Below are 27384 nucleotides of genomic sequence, written 5' to 3'. Positions count from 1 at the left end.
CCAGGCTTCGTGAGAAATGACGATGGCTATCGGAATTCTGGGAGCCGCTGCAGAATTGCCGGTTTGGTGACATGTACAGAGTCGTTGAACTTCGCTGAGGATGAAATGTCCGTTGCTGCTTAGAATGGCTGATGTTCGCTGAGAGTTGCCGAAAGGTCCTCAGAGATACTAAAAGACACCTAGAGTCACTCAACATGGATTCGGAGTGCGTGTCTCCAGCAGATCGTTCAATAGAAGCACGTTTATATCCCCATTTTGCGTCGAAGGGTTTGAGCGTCGATCTATACGCCGTTTAGCAGTGTCCCGGCTTTAAATGCGAACACTCGCACAAGGTAAGTCTTATGTCTTTCGCTTTACATGTTCCCTGGCACAATCTGTATGCGCATCGTCGCTTGGGCACGAGGATGGTACCCGGTACGACATCCGCGTGACGGTGTTCTTGCAAGCATGTCGGTGCACAAAAGAAAACTCTCCTGTGTGTGGATATCTTTGCTTTTTAGAGTGCAGGTACCTCGCTCTTATCTACAATTCGTGCCCATCCCATCTATGATCGCTTGAAACCCACACATCGTACTCGCATCTAGAATGGGTTGTCCTCGGGTGGAATCTCGGTCACGAAGTAGCCGCCGATGAAAGGGAGTTTGGAGAGGATGTCGTGCTTGACCTTTGGCACGGAATCGAGGAAGAAAATGGCGCCAACGCCTGCAGCAAGGCCGAGAGCACCAGCGACAGAGCCGCTGAGAAAGCATTAGAATGTGTCGGCAGTGTGGAGGCATTGGGAACGTACAGATACATGGCCTTCCTGGCATCTACGCCGTAGATGTGTTTCGCGATCTTGTACCTGCGCAAAGCGTTAATACAAAACGTACACTCTCCGGATCAGTGTTGGCAATCTTACTGAGGTCCATATTGCGACTTGAAGGTGTCGTACTTGACGGGTTTACGCCACGGGTGGGTTCCTGGGGCGCCGCTACGACACCGTCAGCATTTGCCTGCTGCCTGCGCGGCGAGTGTGCGCGCATACCTCCTCCAAAGACCAGCACCGCCCTCAAGGGAGGGGATAGTGTTTCTTAATCTCCAAGTGGCCCTCATGGTGTGCGATGCGTGGTGTCAATGGCAAAAGTGCAGAGGATCGGAAGTCGATGGAGGTGACGGAGAAGGGCAATATCCAGCCAATCACAACGCCAACGTTGTTTGCAAGGGTATTCTATCGCCTAGAGGCTAGAGCCTCGCGTGAAGCCGTGGCTGCGATTGCGCATGCTTCTTACACATAATTAAGCCTCGCTGAAAAAGCCATCCTAGCCTGCTCGCGACATACGAGATGGTTCCGGACAGGTGCTGGCGGCGAGGACATGGAACATACGTCCAACAGCTCCTCGAAAGTCACCGGTACGTGCATATGATATGCGGCCTATGCCAGGCTCCCAGCTCCCAGCATGCGAATGGGAAGCTGTACCACAAAGCGCAAAACTGAGCATCGCACACAGTCGAGTATCATGACCCTTCTGGAGTATTCCCCCTTGTCTCGCGCGATATCACGGCGCGTTTGCCTCTGCGCAACTTGAACTGGCAGTCACCGCCCCGACCGTTGCGCCAAATCAGATCGCTGCATGTAGACTTTGTGCCCGACAAGTACACGCAGAATCACCTTCGCCCGCCTGTGTCGCGCACCGATTCCGAAGATCCTCAGACCAGCCTCGATATCGTTCGAAGCGGTGCCACAAATGCAGCCAGGAAGCGCAGACACCAGATTCCTGGCTTCAGAACGACTCCCTTCTTGAAAGTTTATGTTCTACGATGCGATGATAAAGAGGCCTACAAAGACAGCGATCGCAAGAAGATCCGGGAATGGATTCGAGAAAATGCCCAGCCAGAGGGCAAGCAGAACCACGATGCATGCGAGTGGTTGATTCTCCATGTGGTCATTCCAGATACTATCGCCGCCAGCGAGCCAAGGTGGCGTGAGAGCAGCAAAGATCCTGACGATCTAAAAGAACGTAAAGGTGGCAACAAGCTCATTGGAAAGAGTACGCGCACAGTCTTCGACAGACTGCGTGCAGACTTCAACGAGTCTTCGAAATCCAGCTTCGATCGAGTAGCACAGCTTCGAATACCAAAGAAAGAGGCACCGGGAGACCTGCTACCTACGCCTGCCGTCGCGCAGACCCTTGAAGAAACGCCCCAGGAACGGGAGAACGCATGGAGTGACCTGATCTCCAAGCTGAAAGCGCTTCTCCTTGGGTCGTTCGATAAACGAGTGCGCCAATATGAAGCCGACATTGCAGAGCAAGAATCCCGGAGATCATTGCCTGGCTGGAACTTTTGTACTTTCTTCGTCCACAAAGAAGGCCTGGCCAAAGCGCTGGAGAGCATTGGCTTGGTCGAAGATGCTCTGGCTATATATGACGAGCTTGCACTCGGCTTAGAGACTATCCTTAGAGACATGGCAGCGGGACAAGCAGAAGGGACAGCAACCAGTTTTGCAGCATACACTGATGATATCAAGCAACGGATACGAGGCCCATCACACACAACTACAAATGGAAATCACAACGTCGCGAGTGACGAATCTGCTTCTGCAGCAGTGCTATTCGATAAAGATTATCGCGAGGAGATTGTGAGGAGTAACATCTCAGTATTCGACTTCTTGTGCTATATCTTTGTGCGACAAAAGACATTGATCCTGCGATTAGCGAATGCCCAGTCCGCTCGCGCGGCTCTAGGTGCACCACGCGAAGGCGGCGAAGATTTGGTTCTTACTTCTGAGCTGTGCTGGCGGGCTTCAAGCTTTCTCCATAATGCCGCGAGAACACTTCGAGAGGACCTGATTCAGGGCCTGCGGGACGAAGATGGTGAAGCCAAAACACTCGAGATCGAGAGCCTTGTAGGCTCATGGACATGGACTGTCGCCAGTCAGATACTTGCTGACACGGCAGTACCTGCGCTGATGGATCTGACGAAGTCCGGAATCCAGAGTCCATCTCAATTACCAAATGGGAACCTCAAGCGTCCTGCGCTCAGCATGGGACTGGGTGCTAACACCCACCCTCAGCGGACTTCCAGTCTCCCAGACTCGAAAGCAGCCGCAGCACTGATGCGTCCGCCGACTAGAAGTCTTGCCCTTGACGATACCGCTTCTGTGAGCAGTGACGGACATAGTGACTCCGCCAGGGTCGGCGGTCTGCCAGGCCAAGCTGAGCTTGCGACTTATCGTGCTGAACTGATTTTGATGCGGCGCAAAGTACTAGAGCAGCTAGCTTGCAGACGGGGTTGGTATGCAGGATGGGCTTTTGCCAAACACGCCAAGCAGGACACGACGAAGGAGGTTGGCCTCGATGACACCGTTCAAGAAAATCCAGATCTCGAGAAGCAGGCGCGCACAAACCAGGCCTTAGGCCCGACATTGATCAAGCCGCTGGAGTCCAAAACCACTTTCGAAGCCGAATATGAGGGCTTGACCGAATTAGCTATCAAGCACTATTTCACAGCAACGCAGGGTAATTCCGCGAGGGTGCTACTTGGAGACCTCGCTGTGCTCAAATGCCAACAGGATGACTATCTTACTGCGGCCACGTACTTTGAAAGCATACTATCGCCCTATACTGAGGAGAGCTGGAATTCGATGGAGCTTGTAACTCTGAGCACATATTCGTACTGCTTGAAGCGACTTCTTCGCAAAGACGAATTTGTTCAAACGGTGCTCGCCTTGCTAGCGAAAGTCTGCGCTAAATGCAAAGAGCACCGGTTGCCACGAAAGCACCCACGCGCGATCAGCACTTCTAGAGATGAAGGGATAGAGACTGCTGGGATGTTCGTTGAAGCTGTTGATACTTCCGAAGAGCTCCAAGAAGATGTGACGCAGCCACTGAAGAAATTCTTCAGCGACGTCAAGCTGGATCGTGAAATCAAGCATTCCGAGAGCTGTGACGCATTCAGTCTCTTCCTGGATCTGCGACAGCTCCTCGACGATGGCATGGAATTCGATGAAGCAAAAGTGCGTCTGGTCAGCGTAAGCGACTCAGCGCAAGAAGTGTGGCTCTCGAATTCTGCACCCGTTATGCTAACGCCTGGAATGAACCAACTTGAGCTTCGGGGGAGCACGGTTTCGTATGGTGCCTACCTCATCGACACGATCGTGCTTCGAGCCAAAAAAATACGTTTCGTCGAAGAAGTGCGAGCGAAGCCTGACCCTACTCCACTTGGCATCACTGTCATCGCGCCCACGACTACCATAAGGGACTCGTCTAAGGCACCGCCTTTCGTGTTTCTCTATCCAAGAGAACATGCATTTGATGCGCAGATGAGAAGATCCAGCGATATCCACATCGAAAAAGCGCGCCACTTTGAGGTTGTACTAAGCGCAGGACAGAACGAGATTAACAGCATCTCGATTCGACTCAAGCCTGCCTCTGCGGGGCTTCGCTTACATCTTGCTGACGCAAAAGCCGACGGAATTGCCATTCAAGCAGGAGAGAACAAGCCTGGGATGATTGGGCTTGCGGCATTGCCTGCTGGTCAGCAAGGGACGATCACCGTACCTTATACGACTGAGCATCCTGTCAAGGATATCATGGTACGGCTTGAGGTTGAATACACAACGAGTGATGGGACCTTCACCTTCCTGCAATCCGGGAAACTGCCCAATGAGCTACCTCTCGATGTTGATGTCAACGACATCTTCCAGCTGGACACGCTGTTCTCGAGTTTCACTGTCCGTACAACTGGTCAAACGCCATTCATTGTGCTGGACGCCCAACTAGATGCGTCTCCATTATACGCGGTCGAAGCGCCACCAGCGCTCCCTTTGCCACTTCCAGTGTTTCAGTCGCAACCGATGGATCTAGTTTACAAGATCACGCGCGCTACATCCGAGGACAAAGAGGTTCTGAAGCGAGACGCTGCGCTAGCACTTGGCGTACGTTATCTTCCGCTCGACGAGCTATGCCTGAGTTGCTTGCGGCAGTCATTCGTGAAAGATCTTCAGCAAAGTCAGTTCTCGGGCACACATCGCCTTTTGGTGCCACTCTTGCTCGAGCGTGCGCGACGATGCGTCCACGCTGCGGATCTTGAGATGGCTGCACTCATGGGAGAAGCAAAGATACCTGATTTTGACGCAATCGGCTGGAACGAGGTCATTGCAACGTTGTCTACCAAGGTTCGGCAACCTTTGGAGGATTGGTTGAGGCAATGGCATGCGAACCATACAATACTCTCCCTTGCTGATGCCGATGGCACCGTGGCACAGCGGATCACCATCTCAGTTGACGTGCCGAACGTCGACATGGTGTTTAGCACCGCACTCGACCTTGCAGAGCCTCCTCTGTCACGCGTCCACGATCCGCGTATCTTGACGCTTGGAAGTGCGGTCAAGGCATGTGTGAGAGTGAAGCAAACCGGCGATTGGAGTGCCAAAAGCGTCTTTCCGAGTGTGCCCACCTTCAAGATGGAAGGAGAAGTCGAATGTCCGTCGGGTTTTGTCATCGATGTCGGGACGGAGGCGGACACTTGGTTGGTTGGAGGGCAGCGCCGTTGTCACTTGGTTCCAGGAGATGGTTCGGACTACACATTCGACGTGCTACTGGTGCCACTGAGGCCGGGACTTCAGCCGCTGCCAATAATTGAAGTACAGCAGGAGTCGACAGACTTGGAGTTTGCTGGGCATACGGCCGAGTGTGCAGGACCATCTTGCGAGAGTCACTGCGAGACTGCTGGAAAAGTTGTTCGGGTGGTTCGCGATGCCAGGAGTGCAAGAGTGCATATCATGGAGTCATGGTCAGCAGGGAGCCAGTTGCCGTCGTCAAGGCCAGGCACGGCAACGTCGAAGGGCGCGCAGTGAGCAGTGAAGACGATACAAACGGGTATGATTCCAGAAAGGAAGTGACCGATGGATGATTCAGCGAGCATTGACAGGACAGGTGGGCGGAGTCAGGTCTCCGAGCTTAGTAAGAGATAGCCCAATGCATGCCGTTCCTCGTACAGCTCAAGGCAAGGACGTGCGTCTCAATGCGTTCGCTCGGTCTCGCGAGCGCAAAAAGAAAGTCGAAGTCGTCAGAACAGGGCGGCCTGACGGAATGCGTCGGGCACAGCGTCAATTGGGGAGAGAGTCGGTCGTCGTGCGCTGTCTGCCTTTGTCTTCTGCGAAGGATAGCAATGGCGTGCTTAGGACTAGCCAGGCTCACAGGCTTGGATTGGCTGACGCGTGAAGCCGTTCGAGCTTGCACTTTTCAATTCGCGTCCGAGGCGGGGTCGATCACGAAATATTGTAGCCATTAAACTGTTTCCACCATACAGCAGTCCACCGTCTGGCAACCTCAATTCCGCAACTGCTGCTATCCATACGCTGCGGGAAAAGAAGTTGAAGCAGCCCAACCCTTTGACAGCACATGCGAGCAAAATCTCGTCTGCAACAGCTCTCAGAACACATTGGCAAAGTGAGCAGCCTGCACAGTAGTGACCATGACCCGGTGAGCTTGCTAACATTCGCGCGTAGATGGCAGGCCAGGACCTCGCACCGAAATTCGAGACTCTCCAGCTCCATGCTGGCCAAGATCCAGATCCAACCACGAAATCACGAGCCGTACCAATCTATGCAACCACTTCATACACCTTCAATGACTCGGCACACGGAGCCAGGCTTTTCGGCCTGAAAGAGTTTGGCAACATCTACTCGCGCATCATGAATCCAACGGTCGATGTTTTCGAAAAGCGCATTGCTGCTCTCGAAGGCGGCGTGGCTGCTCTTGCTGCATCTTCTGGCCAAGCCGCTCAGTTCATGACTATTGCCGCCCTTGCACACGCCGGAGACAACATCATCTCCACCTCCAACCTCTACGGAGGCACCTATAACCAGTTCAAGGTCTTCATGCCAAGGCTCGGGATTCACACCAAGTTCGTCAACGGAGACGATCCAGCTGGCTTCAAAGAGCTCATCGATGACAAGACGAAGGCCATCTATGTGGAATCCATTGGCAACCCAAAATACAACATCCCAGACTTGGAAGAAATTGTCAAGGTCGCACATGACGCAGGCATTCCCGTCGTAGTAGACAACACATTTGGTGCTGGTGGCTACTTCATTCGTCCAATCGACCATGGTGCAGACATTGTTGTTCACAGCGCGACCAAGTGGATTGGCGGCCACGGAACCACAATTGGTGGCGTGGTGGTTGACGCAGGCAAGTTTGATTGGGGTACTCCACAGGCACGAAAGCGCTTCCCACAGATGAGCGAGCCTTCTGATGGATACCACGGACTCAGGTTCTGGGATACATTTGGTCCAATCACTTTCATCATCCGCCTTCGAGTCGAGATTCTCCGTGATCTTGGCTCGTCATTGAATCCATTCGCTGCTCAGCAACTCCTCCTTGGTATCGAGACTCTCAGCTTGCGTGCAGAGAGGCATGCGGAGAATGCGCTCAAGCTTGCCAAATGGCTGGAGAGCAACGAGAACGTTGCGTGGGTCAGCTATCCAGGGCTCGAGAGCCACAAGAGCCATCAGCTTGCTAAGAAGTATCTTCCAAGAGGCTTCGGCGGTGTTCTGTCTTTCGGCGTCAAGGGCGGTGGCGTTGCTGGTAGCCAAGTCGTCGATGGCTTCAAGCTGATCTCCAATCTGGCAAACGTTGGAGACTCCAAGACTCTTGCCATTCACCCATGGACTACGACCCACGAGCAGCTCAGTGACGACGAGAAGATTAGCAGCGGTGTGACTGAGGTCAGGTTGTTCGATATTATTCAGGTCAGGGTTCAGCGCTAACATGCACTGCAGGATCTCATCCGTATCTCAGTCGGAACCGAGCACATCGACGACATCATTGCCGACTTCACGCAGTCCTTCGCGAATGCCGCGACAAAGCCAGAAGAGAAGGGCGGAGACGCAGCAGTGACGGGTGATGCGAATGCCCCCACGAAGATCGTCGTCTAGTAGTTATTAATGACTGCCATCAGGTCAAGGTCAGCAACGTTGATACCCCAAAATTAGAACGAATTGCATGCATTGAGAGCACATTCTTCTGCCGTTCTTTCATCGACCATCCTCTCCGCTCGGAGCCGAAGATGAAGCTTTTGAGTGCGCAGGGCTGATTCCCTGTGAGACAATCGGTGTGGCTAAAGAAGGTGCAAGTGCAACATTCGATCAGATCTTGCACCAACAACACGAAGTCGCAATGCCGACAAGATGGTGCCTGCCCGTCGCAAGACACTACTGTCGATGCAAAGGACCATCGATCTGCCGTTCTGTAGTAGCAGCAGTGAAAAAGAATGATTTGCCTACGCTCTCCACATGATGGAACTAGCCAGGGTTCTCGACCCTAGAATACAAAGCGGCAGGACGCCGTGACTTTTCTCGTTCATGCACTCCTTTCGCACTCAATAAAGCAGTCTTTGAACGTTTAATGAGACTTGTAGAATGGGAGTGCACACAGAGGAGGAGAGGAGAGACAAAAAAGAATGCTCCTCAGTCGTCGTAAAGACAGGGGCCGTGGTTGGCCACCCAGCCACTGTTCTACTAACACGTGCGATCGAATATGGGAATAATGATTAGGTGCGCGGGTCGGTGGGACTACTGCTTTGGGTGAGGACCGTGAGGCTTTCGCAAGGTACCGAGGCGAAATGCATCGTGAGAAGCAACCAAAGCCAAGCCAAGAGCAGGAGCGAGGAGGTATCGTCACCGTCACAAGAGATCAAGTGATGCTCTTTCCCACATCTCTCCTCTTCCCTCCCTATTCTTCCTATCAAACTTCCGTTGCACTCCTGTTCTTCCTATCAAACTTCTGTTGCACTCCTGTTGGCAAGTGCTTTGAGCCGCAGGCATCCTAGAACGACAACATATTTCTCCACAATAATGTACGTACGTCCGCTCCTCCAACAAGCATCGTCGGTGACGCCGATGCTAGCTATCTTGGCTATGGCTGACACTCTCTCTTCTCCGCAGAGAAGCACCATACTCTGCATACGGGCCATCTGCGCAATTGTTCATTGAAGTGCGACTTCTCACAACAGCTCCTACGAAAGCTGGAATCTTGACCATTCCCGTGGCACGGCACCGCACTCGGCATCGGCATCCTCGTTGCCTGCAGCTGTCCGCCCGGAGCTAGACACCACAGTCCCGCCGCAGCAAACATGGCTCCAAGCTTGCTGGCGCTCGACAATGCTGCCAAACAAATCCCTCCTCCTCCGCCAGGAGCTCCATACTCGGTTTCAGTGCCAGGCAGCAAGCAAGACGGCCGCAGCGCCGTATACAGACATTGGAGACAAAAAGATGGCATCATGTACTCCCTCGACCCGTCCATCACGACCGCGCATGAAATGTTTGAACAGTCTGCAAAACGCGTCCCAACAAACAAGTGTTTAGGACATCGACCTTACGATCCTGCCACCAAGACTTGGGGCAATTATGTGTGGGAGAACTATGCGCAGATTCAAGAGCGGAGAAAGAACTTTGGTGTGGGTTTAGTTGCTTTGCATGAGCAGGTGGGCAAGCAAGGGAGACAATATGGTGTGGGTTTGTGGTGCCAAAATAGACCTGAGTGGCAGATCACGGATCTTGCGTGCATGTCCCAGAGCCTTTTCAGTGTTTCGCTATACGACACGCTGGGCCCGGATGCTTGCGAATACATCATCAACCATGCCGGTCTGACTGCTGTATGCTCGTCTGTGAGCCATATTCCAACTCTGATCAAGCTTGCTCCGAGATGTCCGTCTCTCAAGCTGATCATCTCCCTGGACCCGCTTTCTATCGAGGGAGAGCTTCCAGGTACATCGAAGAAGGATCTTTTGAATACCATGGCAGCGCAGCATGGCATTCAGATCCATGAGATTAAAGAGGTGGAAGCAATTGGTGTCAAGTCTCCACGACCATACCACCCACCTCGACCAGAGGACACTGTCACGATCAACTACACTTCCGGTACGACGGGAAATCCCAAAGGTGTCATTCTGACCCACGCGAACGCTGTATCTGCAGCATCAGCATCCCTTTGCATTTGCAAGCAACAAACCAACGACTCCATCTGCTCTTATCTCCCGTTAGCGCATATTTTCCAGCGAGTTACCGAGCACTCATCACTTTGGGCGGGTGTCGCCATTGGCTATTTCCATGGAAACATTCTGGAGCTTGTGGACGACTTCAAGCTTGTTCGACCAACTGCATTCACCTCTGTACCACGTTTGTACAACCGATTTGGAGGGGCGATCAAGACCCAGACTATCGAAGCTCCTGGAATTCGAGGTGCCATGTCCAGACATATCGTCAACACCAAGCTTGCGAATCTGACGGAAGCGGCCCCAGGCAAGGCCACAAACCAGCATTTCCTTTACGACCGCATTTGGGCGAGAAAGGTCTCGGCTGCTCTTGGTCTTGATCGCGCGAGGACGATGGTCTCTGGTTCAGCTCCCATCGATCCATCTCTGCACCAATTCTTACGTGTGGTTTTCGCAAACAACTTTTACCAAGGTTATGGTCTGACTGAGACGTACGCCATCGCTCTCGCGCAGCTGGAAGGTGACTTCAGTGCCGGCAATTGCGGTGCTGTCACACCAACGACCGAGCTCTGCCTCCTGGATGTTCCCGACATGGATTACTTATCGACCGATAAACCAAATCCTCGTGGTGAGCTGCTCGTGCGTGGACCAACCGTCTTCAAAGAATATTTCAAGAACCCAGAAGAGACCCAGAAGGCCTTCACTGAAGATGGTTGGTTCAAGACGGGCGATATCTGTGAAGTCGACGAAATGGGCCGCTTCAGGATCATTGATCGGAGAAAGAACGTCCTGAAGCTTGCGCAGGGAGAATACATCTCCCCCGAGCGCATCGAGAACGTATACCTCGGCAACCTCCCATATCTGGCACAAGGCTACGTTCACGGCGACAGCTCACAAGCGAACCTCGTTGCGATCTTCGGTGTTCAGCCGGACATCTTCGCTCCATGGGTTGGTAAGGTCATCGGCAAGAATGTCGATGCGACGGATCTCAAGGCCGTTGAGGCTGCGGCCGCGGACAAGAAGGTCCGAAAGGCTGTGCTGAAAGAGCTTCAACGCGTGGGTAAAAAAGCTAAATTCAACAGCTATGAGCACGTCAGAGCTGTGAGATTGATGCTCGAGCCGTTCACGATTGACAATGAGCTTTTGACTCCAACGTAAGTTGTTCTTATCCTGCACGTTCGAAGCACACGTTTGTTTGCTGACATTTTTTCCCGCGCAGTCTGAAACTCAAACGTCCTCAAACAGCGAAGCTGTATCGTTCGACCATCGACGAAATGTATTCTGAGATCGAAGCTGAGAGCAAACCCAAGGCACGACTATAAATTCTCTGGGTGCCTGTCGATCTTCGACCGATTTTTGTTCCATGTATAGTAGTGGTGTTGTTGAAAAGTGCGAAGTATGGATTGAACAGAGTCAAATTTGTATGAAAGAATGCGCCGTACAGATAGGCAAAGGCAAAGATAGATGTATATATACTTGGAGATTTATTACTTGTGAGACAGTACCTAGAGAGGAGGAGGAGGAGTACATCGCGTTCTCCTCTGGCCGCATTATACGAGCATGCAAGTCCACTTACTTGCTGGCCAACATGCTGGCTGCCTAAGATGGTAGCCAATCTTTGCCCGAAGAATTGCTCGTCGAAGGCATGCATAGCAATTGTATGGTCTCGGGCGTGGGACTCCGTGAACGATGTGACCAAGACCAAGTCACCAAGACCAAGCAAGTCGTGGCGCTCCACGGATGCCAAAGCCGAGCATGTAGGCCGCGTCGCTTTGCATGGCTGAGATCATGTTCGCAGGAAATCTTGTCGAGAACATGTTCTTGCGCCAGCGAGGGTGGCACGCACAACGCAACGCGTGGCGTGGGGTCGTTCAGCTATACAGGGTGTGGTGTGGTGCTGCGCAGTGTACTGTACATGTCAAGGATGACGGCATGGCGCTTTTGAAGAGGAGTTCTTTGTGCGATGGTTGTTGTTGCGCCAGTCGGATGGGAAATGCTATGGCGGATGTCAAGGTATTCATCAGAAAAAGTCTTCTTCACGACTCGTCTGAAGAGTTGAAATGTCCGTCTAAACGATTCGCAGAGGATCAATAATGGCAGGAGAACTCCAAGCGTTTGATGATGAAACACACGATCTCCACCTCCACCTCAGTTTTCACAGGCGGCTGCGGCCAAGGTGCAGACGTCAGCGCCACAACCGGTTTTGTCCTTTCATTGTTCCGCGTACTGCAAGAGACATGAATGGGACGGGACGACATGATGGTCACGCACGCGTCATGTCTCGACCAGGTGCGAAGATGATATGTGATATGTAGTATACGTGAATCGTTCCTTGTTTTGATGCGTCGTGTCTCATTATTCACGCTTCTGTGTTTAGCACATTCCTGAGTGTGCCTCTTTCTTCATACCATACCATACATACCTTCCCACGCCACGCGCACATTCATCACGAGTGCGTGCTTGTAGATACCTTATATTAGACACTTGAACGCATACCTGCGACGCTCGCTCGAACATAACCGATCTGCTACTTCCCCCGCAACCATACACGATGCGCGATTTCGATTCAAGACTCGTAGTCCTCGGGCTCCGCGTAGCACAAGCAGTGTTTGCGATCATCGTGCTCGGACTCACAGCATACGGTAGGTTCATTGTTACTCTCACTTCCACCCGCTCCTTACTGATCTGATGTTCACAGTCGCAAACTGGTGGTCCGGCTACTGGCATTCCTCCTCGCCCTCACAAATCAACTACCTCGTCTTCTGCTCCGTATGGACAATCCTCGCCCTCTTATACCTCATCGTCGTCCCATGGCGCTTCTCAGAAACAGGCGCGCATCACAAATTCGCGATTCTGGCGGTTGAGAGTGTGACGATGATATTTTGGTTTGCCGGGTTCATTGCCTTGGCGGTGTTTTTGAGTGATCGAGTGTGTTTCGGACATGTGTGTTCGGCGGCTAAGGCAGCTTGTGTCTTTGCGGCTTTTGCTTGGTGAGTTATAATGCGCGCTTGGGATGGGATGTGGGTGGTGAGGAGCTAATGGGTGTGAGCAGGGCTACGTTTGCTGCGACGACTGCCATGGCTGTTCTTCATGTGTTTAAGACGAGGAATCGGAGCGATCGAGGCAAAGCTGATTCGAATCTGAACATGCGTGAGGGTGTTTAGGATGGATTTGAATAATGTGGGGATTGAAAGATGATGAACGGGTTTGTCGGAAGCAAGGATGGAGGATAAGACGTGGTTGGTTGTGATACGTTTGAGATACCATTTCGCGATGTCTATGATGTCTATGCTGGCGTTTGCTTGCTTCGAGGAGCTGGTATAGTTGAGCAAAAATTGAGGAACTTCACTCGCTTCTCGTCAATGCTTTCTGAACTCCGATAGAATATATAGCCTCGGCGTGTATAAAGCAGGTTTGTCAATCACGATAGCCGTGGTGACACTCGCACGGAAGGGAAGGAAAGTTTAATAATCAGGCCGCGAGGCCACTGACCACTGACGTCGGTTTGTAATCAACGGCGTTTCAGTGACCACGGAGGCGCCTTCCGATCTAGAATCCTCTCTCTCTCTCTCTCACGGCAATTGTCATTATTATCAAAGCTATTCTTTGCGAATTCGCCATGCACATACATATGTATCTTCTAGTAGTCTAACAGACAGGTATAAAGCCTCTTCTTACCATTCGCCACATCGCTCGATCGACTTGCCCCCGTCTATCAACGACGTCAACATTCACTACACCACCCAAACACAAACGCATGCGCTGCCCGGAGGCCAGAAAGTGTTTAAGGACCATGTCGAGCGACGACATCCGGCCCTGCACTTTTCCCACAGAGTCGCAAAAGGATGTGGACGATACAGCGTCTTCGTCGACGAGTGCGAGTGCGTCGCATTTGAGCGAATGTCAGAATGCTTCGGAGATCGAGGACGAGGTGACACCTGAGCCGCTATACAGCCTCACCGTACAGCTACATGGCAAGCCGGCCTCTATCCCCGTCTATGCCGACGATGCGACAATACAAGATCTTTCAGACCAGATTGCCGAAGACCTAAGCATACCACCAGCTCATCAGAAGCTCCTCATCACACCCAAGACAGGACTGCTCAAGCCGCCTTTCAAGGATCCCGGTCTCCTCATTTCTTCCATCAAGAACAAGAAGATCGTGCTGATGGGCGCGACTACGGCAGAGGTGCAAGAGCTGGAAAGCGATATCGCAGAGCGCAAGGCGAGGATGGGCCGAAGAAAAGCAGCACTACAAGCCGCTCGCAAAGTCAAGGCCAACAGGAGTCGTGATTGGAAGAAGGTCCAGGATGATGCGCGATATACTTTTCACATGATCAAGCCTCTTGACTACCTTCCGAATCCTGAGAAGAGTCAGCGGTTTCTGGAGCGATTGGCAGACGATGCTGGCATAAAGGCAGCTATGCGCAATCACGGCTTCTCGGTCGGACTATTGACGGAGATGAATCCTGCTGAACACACCACTCATGAATCGCGAACCCTCGGTCTCAATCGCAATCGTGGCGAGGTTATCGAATTACGACTGCGAACGGATGCCTACGATGGCTATCGCGACTACAAGGTCATTCGAAAGACACTCTGCCACGAACTGACACACAATGTCTGGGGCGACCACGATCAACGCTTTTGGAAGCTCTGTCGTGAAATCGAAGCCGAAGTCGAAAAGAACGATTGGCGACGCGGTGGACATTCAATCGGTGGCGAAGAGTTCTTTAACCCCGAAGATGACGGTGAAGACGAAGAAGCAGATCATGGTGGCTGGGAAGGTGGCGAGTATGTTCTCGGGGCATCGGCTTCGAGCAGTACTGCGGGCCCTTCTGCCGAGCCTCTCAGCAGAAGAGAGATCATCGCACGAGCAGCAGAAGAGAGGATGAAGAGACAGCGAGAAGCAAAAGATGCGAAAGATGCTTCGGCGAAGTGATGAGGCTGATGACCGCGGAGCGAGCGAGCGAGTGATTTTACATATTTCGACCATTGCCGAAGTTTTGCATATGAGATACCCAGACGTTCCTCTTTGGAAAAAGAAATGAAGGGACACGAGAGAGCATGGGAAGGAGTCAAATCGACACTTTGTACATAAAAGAGCATGAGTGCATCAACTATACTAAAATTCGAAACTGATGGTTATTTCCAAAAGAAAATTCACCCACATCTCGCTATTTTTTGACCAAAAAGAAACTCTTGCACAAATGCGAAGATAGAGTGAACTCCACCAACAAGTACAGGCACTTCTTGATACCTTATGGTTTTAGAAGTCTGTATTTTTTCCTGCAATTTCTCACTCGATTTCTCATCCATTGTAATCACGTCGTGAGGTCTAGAAGCCTTTGTTTTATTGAATGCATCCATTGAGCTAGCTAGCTAGCTAGACAGAGCTGAGAATGGTGTTCATGCGTTCTTGCTCTTTCCGGCGGGCATCCATGGGCAATGGAGCATATTGGCGGCATAAGAAGAGCGACTGAAGGCCGTTATAGCAAGGCACCTTGAAGACCTGACAGCGCAATACATCGAGGCCACGAACAAGTGTGACAAGGACCATATCATCTAGGGTATGATAGCCAGAGCCATGAGAACAACCACCGAACAACGCGGCCTCCAGAGTCGTATCGTTGGACCAGAAACACACTTGGAAATCGTCAACCAATTTTTCGACGATGACTCAACCACTGAGATTTCTCCGGTCACTATCCGTGCCACGGTACATGGTCCGGCTGTTGCGCCAGACTGCATCGGGCGATGCAGGGCGAGCAGAGCCAACTTTCGCTGAAGTCTGGCTTCTGCTCAGAGCCTCTGGTGTCCATCCTGGCATCAGCAGAGAGCACGTCACAGCGCAATAAACTGGAGCAGGGCCAGAAACAATCCGAGAAGTCCGGTAAGCAACCTATTGCAGTCCACTCCTGCTCTTGTCCAGGCCTTCGCTGACAGGTATTGGTGCTGGTGGTTGATGACAGGCTACGATGCGTTGCATGGCAGAGCTGCCTGCTCATGAGGCTAGTCTGCAGAGCCGGCAAATTCATGGGCTGCTCGACTTGGTCTGATTGCGCTGTCGCTGCTTGCTGGCACGCTTTTTATGACCATTGCTGGTAACATGTTGCTGCCACTGAGTCGGAGTGACACTTGTCACATCGCATATCGAGCAATACTGCTTTGCCCATTCCTCAGGCTTCGATGCCAGATCGTCGCGTTTCGGCTGAAGCTGTTCGGCAGCAACAGCAGACAGCAAGGCAGGCGCAGGCATGTCCTCGGCGCGCAAAAATTGACCTGTGAGACCCAAGGCCGGCTGGACCACAGTGTCTTCAAACCTGCTCACGTCTGAGCCATCTAGGAGATACAGATTCTCGATCGCGTGAACATCCGCAAGCGCGTTCACCAATTTGATCCTGATCCATCGAACTTGACGTTTCGAGTACTGCCGCGTAGCTGCTTTCGTTTGCTCAAGACACGCGGCATGTAGCTTGAGCAAATCATGCGCATCCGCTTCTGCGTTGCGTCGTGCGTGCACGTAGTCGATGAATTCCTTGTAGCCGATGCTGACCCATATGCCCTTGGTTTTGTCGATAGACATGCCTTTGACCCTCTCTCCCTTGGCGACAGTATCGAGGGTCTCCACTTCATCAAGGAGACCCTGGGCCAGCATTTTGTCGACTCGTGCATCGAGGCGAGTTCGAAGAATCTGCTGTTCAGCATGCACCCAGTACAGCAAAGTGGGAAACCGCATCTCCGATCGTTCCATAGCCTGCTCGGATCGCTGTTCAGCGTAAATGTCCGAAGCTCTCTGCCCAGTCTGCATGTAGATTTCGAGACTTCGCTGAATCTTCCGCCTATCATTTGGATGCCACCTGTCGGCCATGATAGGATCGATTTTCTTCAGCTTCTCCAGCAAGACTTCCGTTGACTCCTTCAACATTGGCCACTTATCCGACGTGTCCGCGACGAACTCGCGCTCCTCTTGCGCTTTATCGCTTTCAGCCAAACGGTCTTTGAAGAGCAAGCTCTGGGTATAGTAATGTGTCCCTCCAACTAGAATAGGTAGTCTCCCTCGCGACCTGATCTCCGCGATAACTTCGAGGGCCTTGCGCACGAAGGTGCCCACGACCCACGTCTGCTCTTGCAATCCTATGCATCCCAGCAAGTGGTGTGGTATTCCTTCTTGTTCTTGAAGCGTGATCTTGTTCGTGATTATGGGGAGACCCTCATAGAGTTGCATCGCATCGCCATTGATGATTTCGCCATTGTAGCGCTTTGCAATCTCAACTGCCAACTGCCTGCGGTGATCAGATTCGTACTGTGAAATCACCTACCTTGAGCCACGACCTACTTGCGATTTTCCTGTGCCCGTTGCGCCGATAATGGCGATTAGCGGATTACGCGGCGGTATTCGCGTCATTTTCGACCTCGTGCTCAGGAGTCTGCCCAGCCGAAAAATGAGCATCGCATATTCGGTGTTGTCGCGAACGCGAAGCTGTTGCTTGGAGGGAAGCTAGGAAGCTAGAATTGTAGTTCTAAGGTGCGGTGAAAAGTCGGCTTCGGACGGCGCTAACACATCGAGTGGCCGTCATGCACTCGATGTTTTATTTCGAACACCACCCAACCTCACGACTAGAAATACATCTCTCACGATTCGTTGCAGAGTGAAAGCCTTGAGCCTATACTAGAAGAACTGAAAATGCCAGACCAAAAGCCCCCAAGCATCAAGACCAGCAACCTTTCCTACGCCTTCCCAGATGGCAGCGAAGGTCTCCAAAATGTCAACCTAGACCTGCCAGCAGGTGCCCGATGCCTGCTAATTGGCGGTAAGCTACCTTCTCGTCAAATCCTTACCGCGAGTGCTAAATCCTCAGAGCAAATGGTGCGGGCAAGACCACACTGCTCCGCCTTCTCTCCGGGAAACGCATGGCCCCAGCAGGAACCGTGAGCGTAGCAGAAATCGACCCATTTGCTACAGGCCTGGAAGGCGTGACCTATCTCGGACTGGAATGGGTGTTGAACCCGATCGTGAGAAGCGATATAGCTGTTCCGGAACTGCTCAAGTCGGTGGGCGGAGACCATTATCCCCAGCGTCGCGACGAACTCGTCAAGATTCTGGATGTAGATCTCTCGTGGCATCTTCATGCCGTATCAGATGGCGAGAGAAGACGAGTGCAGCTCTGTATGGGACTTCTGAGACCATGGACGGTCTTGCTACTCGATGAGATCACTGTGGATCTGGATCTTCTGTCTCGACACAACTTCTTGCAGTTTCTGAAGAAGGAAACTGAGACGAGGAGTTGCACGATCGTGTACGCTACCCACATTCTCGATAATTTGGCAGAGTGGCCTACTCATCTAGTGCATATGGCATTGGGCAAGGTCAAGAAATGGGGACCTTTGGATTCATTTGAGATTCCCAAGACCGATGGTGGAGCGGAGGGGAATAGCCGCCTGGGCCAACTGGTGATGGTGTGGTTGAAGGAGGATCTGGAGGAGCGTGGTCCGCGGAATGCACGTGGTGCTGAGGGGCTTTCCTACATCAACCATACGGTAAACAAAGGAGGGTATGGACAGGAGAAGAGGCCCGAGAAGTGAGGCAGACGGTTTTGTAAGTAAGGCTGAACTGCGTTCCACCGCAGTCTAGACCTTTGACGGGGAGCTCGCGATCTCCACGGCGGTATTAGCGCGGCGTTCAACATGAGGCGGTAGAACGAGTTATGCAGAAAGGTATACACCCTCTTTCAAGAACCGAGGGAACACAGGGTTCCTAAAGTTTAAACTGATCAATCGAGTGATAGATTGTGAGTCGTTACAAGCATTCGACAGGCCGACTAACCAACGACACTGCTCGTTTCTGGTGACTCGGTGGTGACTCGGGCGCAAGACAAGCTCGAAAAGCTAGAAAAGCGTTCCCAGAAAGCCTGCAAGAGGGTGTGTGTATTGTGATGGATTTAATTGGTCGCTTGATCACAATGTCCTAATCTGGTATTTGCATATGCGTGCATTCGAGATGTGTATCTCTCTCGTAACTCGTTCATCGGCGAGATCATCGCCAGGTACGATCAATAAGATTGATTTCGTGATGAGGCTTGCACGGACATGCATTCTCCTCAAGGGTGAACCATGATTGACGCATGTGCCTGCAGCGGATGGCATGGACATGGGAGCAAGTCTTTCGTGGCTTGGTTGGAGGAGGCGGCCACGAGATGCGACGGAATCACATCCCGTATGATCCTGAGAGCTGAGGGGAAAAGAAAGTGGTCGTAGCGCTTCTAGGGCTGCGTCTTGAATTCATTCATGCCTAGCAGACTTAGCCCACGATGGGTGTGGGGGCTATGCGGCCTGTCTACGGCTTTCCACGAAGTCGACAAAGTCAAAGAAGCTCTTCTTGTACCTCCTCACCTGTGTTGTACGGTTGACAGTCTGGATGCCGAAGTGTGCATCGTAGTCACCGAACTCCCAGTTGTCAGCAAAGCTCCAAGCAAATGCACCTATCCATTCGACGCCATCCTCCCATATTGCCTTCAAGCCCTCATTGAGGTACGATACATAGTACCAGCTTCTTGGACTATCAAATTCCTGATGGTCTTGACTCAAGTTTGCCTCGCCGGCTACTGGAAAGCCAAACTCTGTCACAGCGACAGGATGTCGGAATGTGTTCCAGAGGTAATTGAGATATGTACGAAAGTACGTGGGCGTGATGTAGACGTATGATTGTGAGCCATAGCCAATGTTCCATCCCGTCGTCGTATTCGTATACTGTTTGACGCAGTATGGGCGAAGTGGATGGCTAATGTTTGCAGCACAGGCAGCAATCGTGTCATCTGGAGGCGATACCACCGTTGCTGTGTATGGCTGGATGGAGAAGAAATCTGCAGTACCGTTGATATACGCCAAGTCTTCCTCAGTCAAGGGAACATAGTCAGCGACACTGGAAGTGTACGAAGAAGGGTAATCTTTGCCAAGAAAAATGGGATTTGCAAAGGTCGCCAGCTGAAATGAGTTGAAGTGATTCGCAGCATCAACGTCGGCAGCGTCTTGAGGATTCCGCGGCACCCCAAAATTGTCGTTAAAGGTCAAAGATACCTTGCCAGTGCCTTTGATCTCCTCGTGATAGTAGTGATAAAGACGAGCATGCGCTTTGATGACGGCATTAATGGACTTGCCGTTTCGTGCACCAAGTAAAGGCTCATTGAAAGTCCACCAGATAGGCACCCGGTCTGCGAAGTGTGCCATCACAATCTTGCCATAGTTGACGAAGGCATCCTCAAAGGAGATATTGTGGTAAGACCTCTGGTATCCTGAGTCGGTGTAGCCGATGCCCCCAGTCCCTGGAAGGATTGAGACCTCGGATATATTTGAGTAGAACTGGAAAGGAGTGTCCGTATGGTGCAACACGATAGCAGGGTGCATTCCTTTCTCAAGTACGAAGTCGATGAGATCCTCGTAATGAGCGATTCCTTGCTGGTTGACTGGAGTGTCAGGCAGAACGAAAGGCAATATTCTTGCCCATGGAATGGAAAATCTATAGTATTTTATTCCCATAGAAGCTATGCGCTCGATGTCCTGCTTGTACAGGTAGTAATTCTCGTTTGCGATGTAATCGTCCGCAGCTCCAGGTGTCAGCACAGGAACTGCGTCAATGTGAACCGGAACCCGGCCTTCATCTGCAACTGCTCCTTCGATCTGAACAGCAGACGCCGCCACTCCTAACAGGAAATCGGCTGGGAATCGATAGCATTCCTGTGGTCCAAATGGCTCAGGCGGCGGAAGGACGAGTTCTGAAGAAGGAACTGGGGTAGGCTCTATTGTCGTGGAGTAGATTCCGCGTGAGAAATTCGCAGTGGGGAAGGTGTTCCAGAAGGCACTCCACGAAGCATTGCCATATGGACTACCAAGATCTGTTGCGCTGGCGTTTGAATCTGGATCCCAATTGCCCCATCGAGTAGTACTGAGCCCTGGCACTAGGCTGCTGAGAGACGCGTAAGGAGGGGCAAATGTGGTGGTCGTTATTGGTGCCGGGACGGAAGTCGCTGTTCGAACCGTCTCGGTCTGCGTGAAGCTGAACTCGTGGAATGTATACGAAGGCAGTGCCGTGGCATACGAGTCGTTCACGGAGCATGGAAGCTTGGAGGGCCCCTGGACTGGAACATAGACCTGCTGAGCGAGTGCCTCGCTGAGACCAGCTATCAGTACGCATCGCTTCATTGTCACGATCCTGCTATGATCAGCCATTCTCTGGTGGGATTGATTTGACCTTTACATCCCCATTCCGCTGCTTTAGCACCGGTCTTCTTGGCCGTTGTCACACTGCATTACGCTCCATCAAAAGGCCCGAAGATGCTGCGATCCTCCACCGTACGAAGTCGGTACGTGCTCTCGTCGTTACCGTAGAAACTGGTGAAGAAGCCCAGGGCGGCAACGTAGCCCACCCCTGCAGATAGGCCCACCTAATAATTTGGTGTGTATGTATCCGAGGTCTTGGGTAGTCAAGAAGCCCACCTAATAATAGCATATTCGAGGCCGTAGAAAGCGTGGTTTTTATGGAAACGGCTCTCTCCGGAGGCTATTTCTGTGTTCAAACTAGGGTCGTTCTTAGCCTTGTTCTATCTCTTATATAGTCGACTAATCGATATAGTATAGCGGATAATACGGCGCGAATAGACGTAGGTAAAGGCTCGGTAAGGTGTCGGAAGCCTACTAATACTATTAGTTTGAATATACGCCTTCTAAGCCGTCTAAAGGCATCAAAATCGAGCTATTGTCGTCGCTACCGGCCGGCTCGGAAACCTCGAGTTTAAAGACTCCGTAGAGGCCGTTTACTTAGTAAATGTAGCTAGAGGTAGACCAAATAGAGGCTCGTAAGGAATACTAGCGTAGATTAGTAAGGGAGGGTCTAGAAGTGCCGTTCTACGCCTATCGCGACACTCTATTACCGCCGTCGCTTTAGCGCGATAGAAATGCGTAAATATAGGCGGAATTAACCTAGATTAAGGAGGAATTAGCGTCGCTAAAGGCCGCCGTACGCGATATGCTTACTATGTATTAGCATATAATAAAGATTAAGGCATAGAGGTTATTGTTAGTGGTTTAGTTGTCTTAGAAGTAATGGAATATATAATAGGGGGCTTTGTTAGTACCTAAGGTATACGGGGTCTTAGCGGCTTTCTAAAATCTTAGATTCTACACTAATACCTAGTATTACTACGTAATTACTCGCTCGATCTGTTATATTTTTCTTTATTATACGCGCTTTTATATAAAAAAAGAACGAAGTAAATCGGTTAAGTAATAGTTAAGAAACCGGCGGTAAACTAGTAGAATCTCGGATTCTCGAAATTCTATAGAATTAGCGGGGAAGAAGCTCGGCCGACTTTAACCGAAGCTTTACTCTACGATTATTATAAACCTTTACTAATACATTCTATATGCTACAATAGTCTAAATAAGACAAACAGTAGCGGCGCCGCTTCGTATAAATGTATACTACAATCCTATCTAACATTATAAGATATAAAAGTCAAAGGGTAGTATAGTATAGAAGCTAATCGATAGAAGCTAATCTTAGCTTCAAGCTCGTAAAGAAGCCACTTTTAGTCTTTAACGTCCGACTTATGTTCTGCGTCCTTATTTAACTTAAACTAGTCCCTTATACGGCCCTCGTTATTACTGTCGGCGGTAAGGTTAACGTGTATATTATTAAGCTGTTCTTAAAGCTCTACTAGTAGCTAGAATGCTAGTATGTAGTCTAGGGGACCGAGTTCTATACCTTCCTCTTCTTTAATTAGTTAGTCGGGTATTTGAGGGTTGAATATAGTCTCGTAAGTAACCTCTAAGACTTCCGCGTCGACCGTAGCGATATTCTTACGCCTATAGTTACCAATTTTAATGTTAGGTAGATCCTTAATCTAGATCTTGTTGTCTTCTAAGCTATTAGTCGGAAGAGTGAGACCTAGGTTACTAAAGGTCTTAATAATAAGGTCCTTCTTCTTAACGTAGATCCGCCTCTAGGCTATTGCTACCTATTTAGTTATAAAAACACGCCGCTCGTATATAGGCTAGTTAATCTTCTTAGGGTAATAGAAGATATAGTCGTCGTAGGCTTCTTTAATATACAATTTAAGAAGCTTGTTAATAGATACGTCGAGTGCCTAGATATAGCCTATATAGCTACTAGGAATAAAGGAAGTAACTATATTTAGCTTACGGAAGCGGTTCAAGACTCGTTTAGTCTTCTATACCGAGTAGACGTCTAATATAAGCAAACGAGGCATATCTTTAGTCTCTCCGAGGCTAGGTATATATAAGAACTTCTATAACTTCTTAATCTACTTAAGTATTATATCCTCGTCTACCTAGGCCTTCTCTTAGAATAGCACATAAACGCTAGTATCGTAGAACTTCTTCTCGTACTTACCGTATAGTAAATCGAGATACTTTAGACTACTACGGAAAACAATAAGCGGCTTGCCTCGTTGTATACTATTACTATAGACCTCGCCTTAGAAAGTCGCTTGTCTCTTATCCTATCTAGACTTTCTAACCTTTACTCGTACCGTCTTAGCGCCTTTGTTATCGTACGTCTTATTAGCGCGGAAGTCGAAGGGTAATAGCGATTAATCTATATTACTAATCTGTCTAGGGGAATAGCGACCCTTCGTAACTAGATTAGGTGTCTTACTAGGTCGATAAATACTATTTCGACGGTTGAATTAGAGCTACGAGATTATAAACAGTACAAGCTCTTTAGGCGCCTTCTAAGCCGTCTTTGTCTTCCGCCGAAGACTAATATTCTAACGTCGCTTATAGCCGGAGAACTAGCCCTTAGAGAACTTGAAATCGACGTATTCTAGGCGACTATTAAGCTTGTAAACCTTCTCTAGATATAGCGTAGCATATATCTTCTAAGCGGCTCTTAGAATCTAGGCCTTGTTTACTCTAATGCCCTACTTACGTGCCTAGGTTATGCCCTTATAAAGGGCGGCCTCGAGTTGTAGATAGAGGGCTAATCTCTTACTATTGCTAGTCTAACGACTATCCTTCCTTAAGGCTCGAATCTTGTCCTTATTAGCACACTATTCTCGCACCTGTTTGCGGTCTATTTTAAACTTCCGAGCAGTCTTGTTAATAGATACAGGCCCGACCTTAACCTTGCCTCCTTTAAGTCGATATAGCGCCTTCTTAGACCTCCTATAACTAACAACGTATAGCTTAAATTCTCGGACGTAGGACCTCCGCCGTATACTAACCTTCGTCTCGGCTATAGTAACTCTTCTACCTTTATTAATATCGCTTCCGTTAGTAAGCTCGTTATACGCGTTAATCGGCGCCTCTAGGTTAGGCTCCTTATCTTTAGACTTATTAAGCTCGCTAGCGGCGACCTACTTTATTATTTCCTTTACTATCGAATCTTCTATTGTTACCTAGTATAGGCGACTGCCGAGCGAGTCCGTATCGCTATTAGGAGCGCGCGCCTTGTTAGTCTCTAGCACCTTTAACCTCCGGCGCTTAGCCTAAGAATACGAGTAAGCCTACGACTTCAATTTAGGTCTAGTTCTAATAGCCGCTTTGCTAGGTAAAACGACCTTCTTACTACCCTTAATATGCCTTAGAATCGCCTCTAAATCTACTACCGGCTTCTTCGAGAACGACTCGCTCGCGCCTGCTTATAATAGGTTATAACCGAAGATCTCTTACTGCTTTAATCGTAGTATAAATAGCTTCTTCGTAGCCTTAGAAGAGCTCGCTTTTAGGGTAGACCGATTAGACTAGGTAGACCTCGCTACCTTCTATAGATTACTAGGCGCTATTGAGATAATAACAACTACTATAACAACACCTTCAAGGCTGCTATACTATAGATATATCGTCGACCTATAATAGCACTAAATTCGAGGTCTATAGGCACGAGAGCGCGACGCGACAAGGTTTTCACTGGTTACTAAGCCCACCTTGGCAGGTAGGCCCACCTAATAATATCGGTGGTCTAATACAATACAGTAATAAGCCCATGGGCGCAATAACCAGTTTCTACGGTATCCGAGGAATAATGCGGGGGCGCAAGGCAGAAGGACGAAGTGCTGGACATTGACAGTGGACATCATGGAGATTCATTCTGGCTGACCTCATTGGGCTTCGTGTCCATCGTGTAGATATGCATTTCAGTTGGTGATGGTTCTCATGCCGAGGCCGGTGCAAAGCCAGTGACAATGCATTGCCACCAGACTCTTGTAGGCACACGGCTCTTGTTGTGCTGGGTGTCGTGAAGTTTGCCTGGTAGCCGCTGTCGGCACAATGCAGTCCGAATCGAAGAACCGAGTCCGAGTGGTTCTCGCATCGGGACGCATCATTACGCACGAACCCAATTGCCTGTTGACTCTCATCTACCGCCGTCGGCCGATCAGCATATGAACCATGACTCGAACCCTTGAGGGCTTGACTCCTTGAAAGCATGGTGATTGTGACGTGCATCGATGGATACATACACGGGTACGAGCAATTATTATCGAGGATTGGATCGAATGGGACGTGCAGATAAGCAGCTATTCTACCCTAGGGCAGTTCAATCAAATCGAGGTCTTGCCAATGCTTTAATTGCTGCGACGTCAGCAGAGAGTTTGGAAAGATGATGCTGGAGAAGTATGCGGCAGTAGGCATGTGAAGTGTATCTCAAGAATACATGCGATTATGCTGGAGAAGTATATCAATTTGTCATTCTCTGGTCCGATTCTTCTCTGCTAATTGCTAGGTAGTGTCGTGTTTCATTTTAACGATCTCAGACCCCCCGAACGCCTCGCATAGAAGAAACAATGCTTTGATGAAACCCGTCTAATGAACAGCCCCAAGATGTGGCCTGAGGGAAAGGCCATAGTTTATGTCCAGCGAGTAATTTGCGCTGCCTTGAACCTACGGAGAATGGAGACGCTCAGTATCGGTTGTGTGGCTTGTTGTGGCTCTCCTTCCACTTGTCCTCGCCCTTGCTGCCGAGAAAGGCGCCAGCGAGAGCACCAAGGATTCCATGTCCGGCTTTGTGGCCTAGGAACCCACCACCAAGTCCCCCTGCAACAGCTCCCATGAAGCCTCGCTCGCCTTCTTGCGGGTTATTTGGATCGGCTGGATCTCGAGTATATCCGTATGGATTCATGGGATCGCTTGGGTTCGAGGGAGGATGTTGTTGCAGATACTGCTGTTGGTTGTCGTTGAAAGCATAGCCTTGTGGAGGGGGAGCAACTCCGCCCGGTGTCTGGCCGTAGGACTGATTGTGAGGCTGCCCGTAAGACTGATTATTGTGAGACTGGCCGTTGTTGTAGCCACCATAGTGGGGCGCGCCGCTCTGTTGGCCTTGATGATATTGACCTCCAGCGTAGTCTGGAGCGGGAGGAGCGCTGTATTGTTGCTGCTGTCCTCCATATTGTTGCTGTGCGCCGTAAGGCGGGTATGAGCCTTGCTGAGGCTGGCCCTGGTAGCCGGCGCCGTTCTGTGGATAGTTCGGATCGTAGCTTTGATAAGCCTGGTTATAATTTCCTTGGCTGTAGCCGTAGCCGCCTTGATTATCGTAGGGCCCGGACATGGTTATGCTGTGATTGTGATGGAGACGGTCGATTTGTGTGGGAGGTATGGCGCTTTGCCGCTGATGAGAGGAGTGTGTGTGTGATTCAGGATCAGAATGGAGAGTGGAGAGCAAGACAGGCGCAGTGCTTGACTTATATCGAGCTCGGTCAACGCGATGAGGGGCTGAGTGATCAGTCGTCCATTCGCACAGCCCGAACGAATGACGCAGCTGCAGCTGCCGGCTGGGCAGTGGAGCACATGTAAGTGTATGCAGCGCCACAATGGAAGAGCTGAACCTGAACCTGTACAGCCAGCGTCTACTGTACCATACTCCCTTCCATTCGGCATTTGACGCCTGAGACGCGGTTCTTCACATCATGATCGGGATTGTTCTTTGCGATGAGCTGCTGTGCTGTGCTGTGAATCCGGTCCGTGTGGCTTCATCACTTGACGCCACACCGCCAAGGCTTGGCTAGCCGAGTGCCTGAGGTCGTTCTCGCTATTATCTTTTCTTCTCTTTTCTTTTCTTTCCTTTTCTTTTCCGCTGGTTGTTCATCTTCGCGCCAGCGTCAGCGCTTCAGCACCACGTGCAGTTGACGTGCAGACGACATGTGCGACGGATTCTCGTTAGTGCTCCAGAGTCGACTGTTCCTGTCGACCTGCAGAACCGCCACCAATTTTGCCTTTGCCCCAGTTCGTAGTGGCCCTGCGTCGATATCCCTGCATGGCTGGCAGAAATGGTTGGCGACAGGATGCTTCTGAACGACCACACTTGGCCCTTCAGAACTTCGGTACAGCCATCTGTTTGGGAGCATAGTCGGCGCTGTTCGAGAAACGTCCAACGAGCGAGGATACCACTACGCA

The 27384-nt window shown here is 50.7% G+C and overlaps 10 protein-coding genes across 10 annotated transcripts; 6 read left to right on the top strand and 4 right to left on the bottom strand.

Moving 5' to 3' along the window:
• Positions 1-450: 450 nt before the first annotated feature.
• Positions 451-1107, bottom strand: MYCFIDRAFT_88444 (uncharacterized protein). The gene is made up of 4 exons (XM_007925099.1): positions 1025-1107; positions 899-970; positions 788-841; positions 451-737 (listed from the first exon to the last, which is right to left on the bottom strand). The coding sequence occupies exons 1-4, from the start codon at positions 1090-1092 to the stop codon at positions 581-583; spliced, it is 351 nt and encodes a 116-aa protein (XP_007923290.1). The 5' UTR covers positions 1093-1107; the 3' UTR covers positions 451-580.
• Positions 1108-1483: 376 nt separating this feature from the next.
• Positions 1484-5629, top strand: MYCFIDRAFT_104391 (uncharacterized protein; the record flags this gene model as incomplete). The annotated part of the gene is made up of 3 exons (XM_007925098.1): positions 1484-1921; positions 1967-3139; positions 3200-5629. Coding segments are annotated over 3 exons (4041 nt in total), but the record flags the coding sequence as incomplete, so codon positions are not given.
• A 728-nt stretch (positions 5630-6357) lies between these two features.
• On the top strand, positions 6358-7867 carry MYCFIDRAFT_161434 (uncharacterized protein; the record flags this gene model as incomplete). Its single annotated transcript, XM_007925097.1, has 4 exons — positions 6358-6385; positions 6425-6431; positions 6491-7711; positions 7766-7867. Coding segments are annotated over exons 3-4 (1323 nt in total), but the record flags the coding sequence as incomplete, so codon positions are not given.
• Positions 7868-9117: 1250 nt separating this feature from the next.
• Positions 9118-11300, top strand: MYCFIDRAFT_41272 (uncharacterized protein; the record flags this gene model as incomplete). Its single annotated transcript, XM_007924279.1, has 2 exons — positions 9118-11132; positions 11198-11300. 2 exons carry the CDS (start codon positions 9118-9120, stop codon positions 11298-11300), a joined length of 2118 nt encoding a protein of 705 aa, XP_007922470.1.
• Positions 11301-12529: 1229 nt separating this feature from the next.
• MYCFIDRAFT_194016 (uncharacterized protein) lies at positions 12530-12972 on the top strand (the record flags this gene model as incomplete). The annotated part of the gene is made up of 2 exons (XM_007925096.1): positions 12530-12620; positions 12677-12972. 2 exons carry the CDS (start codon positions 12530-12532, stop codon positions 12970-12972), a joined length of 387 nt encoding a protein of 128 aa, XP_007923287.1.
• A 581-nt stretch (positions 12973-13553) lies between these two features.
• Positions 13554-17466, bottom strand: MYCFIDRAFT_202265 (uncharacterized protein). The gene is made up of 3 exons (XM_007925094.1): positions 17318-17466; positions 16143-17260; positions 13554-15457 (listed from the first exon to the last, which is right to left on the bottom strand). The coding sequence occupies exons 1-3, from the start codon at positions 17429-17431 to the stop codon at positions 15388-15390; spliced, it is 1302 nt and encodes a 433-aa protein (XP_007923285.1). The 5' UTR covers positions 17432-17466; the 3' UTR covers positions 13554-15387.
• Positions 13556-15716, top strand: MYCFIDRAFT_181778 (uncharacterized protein). Its single transcript, XM_007925095.1, has one exon. The coding sequence runs from the start codon at positions 13772-13774 to the stop codon at positions 14918-14920; it is 1149 nt and encodes a 382-aa protein (XP_007923286.1). The 5' UTR covers positions 13556-13771; the 3' UTR covers positions 14921-15716.
• Positions 17467-17665: 199 nt separating the features above from the next.
• MYCFIDRAFT_41214 (ABC transporter domain-containing protein) lies at positions 17666-18564 on the top strand (the record flags this gene model as incomplete). The annotated part of the gene is made up of 2 exons (XM_007924277.1): positions 17666-17792; positions 17843-18564. The coding sequence occupies 2 exons, from the start codon at positions 17666-17668 to the stop codon at positions 18562-18564; spliced, it is 849 nt and encodes a 282-aa protein (XP_007922468.1).
• Positions 18565-19302: 738 nt separating this feature from the next.
• On the bottom strand, positions 19303-21481 carry MYCFIDRAFT_150832 (glycoside hydrolase family 1 protein; the record flags this gene model as incomplete). The annotated part of the gene is made up of 1 exon (XM_007925093.1): positions 19303-21481. The coding sequence occupies exon 1, from the start codon at positions 21202-21204 to the stop codon at positions 19303-19305; it is 1902 nt and encodes a 633-aa protein (XP_007923284.1). The 5' UTR covers positions 21205-21481.
• Positions 21482-25628: 4147 nt separating this feature from the next.
• MYCFIDRAFT_210323 (uncharacterized protein) lies at positions 25629-26630 on the bottom strand. The gene has a single exon (XM_007925092.1). The coding sequence runs from the start codon at positions 26537-26539 to the stop codon at positions 25895-25897; it is 645 nt and encodes a 214-aa protein (XP_007923283.1). The 5' UTR covers positions 26540-26630; the 3' UTR covers positions 25629-25894.
• Positions 26631-27384: the final 754 nt, after the last annotated feature.

This window comes from Pseudocercospora fijiensis (assembly GCF_000340215.1).
Source record: "Pseudocercospora fijiensis CIRAD86 unplaced genomic scaffold MYCFIscaffold_2, whole genome shotgun sequence".
In the NCBI taxonomy this organism is placed as follows: domain Eukaryota; kingdom Fungi; phylum Ascomycota; class Dothideomycetes; order Mycosphaerellales; family Mycosphaerellaceae; genus Pseudocercospora; species Pseudocercospora fijiensis.
The sequence above is the reverse complement of the archived record's forward strand: the minus strand, read 5'-3'. Positions and strand labels throughout refer to the sequence as shown.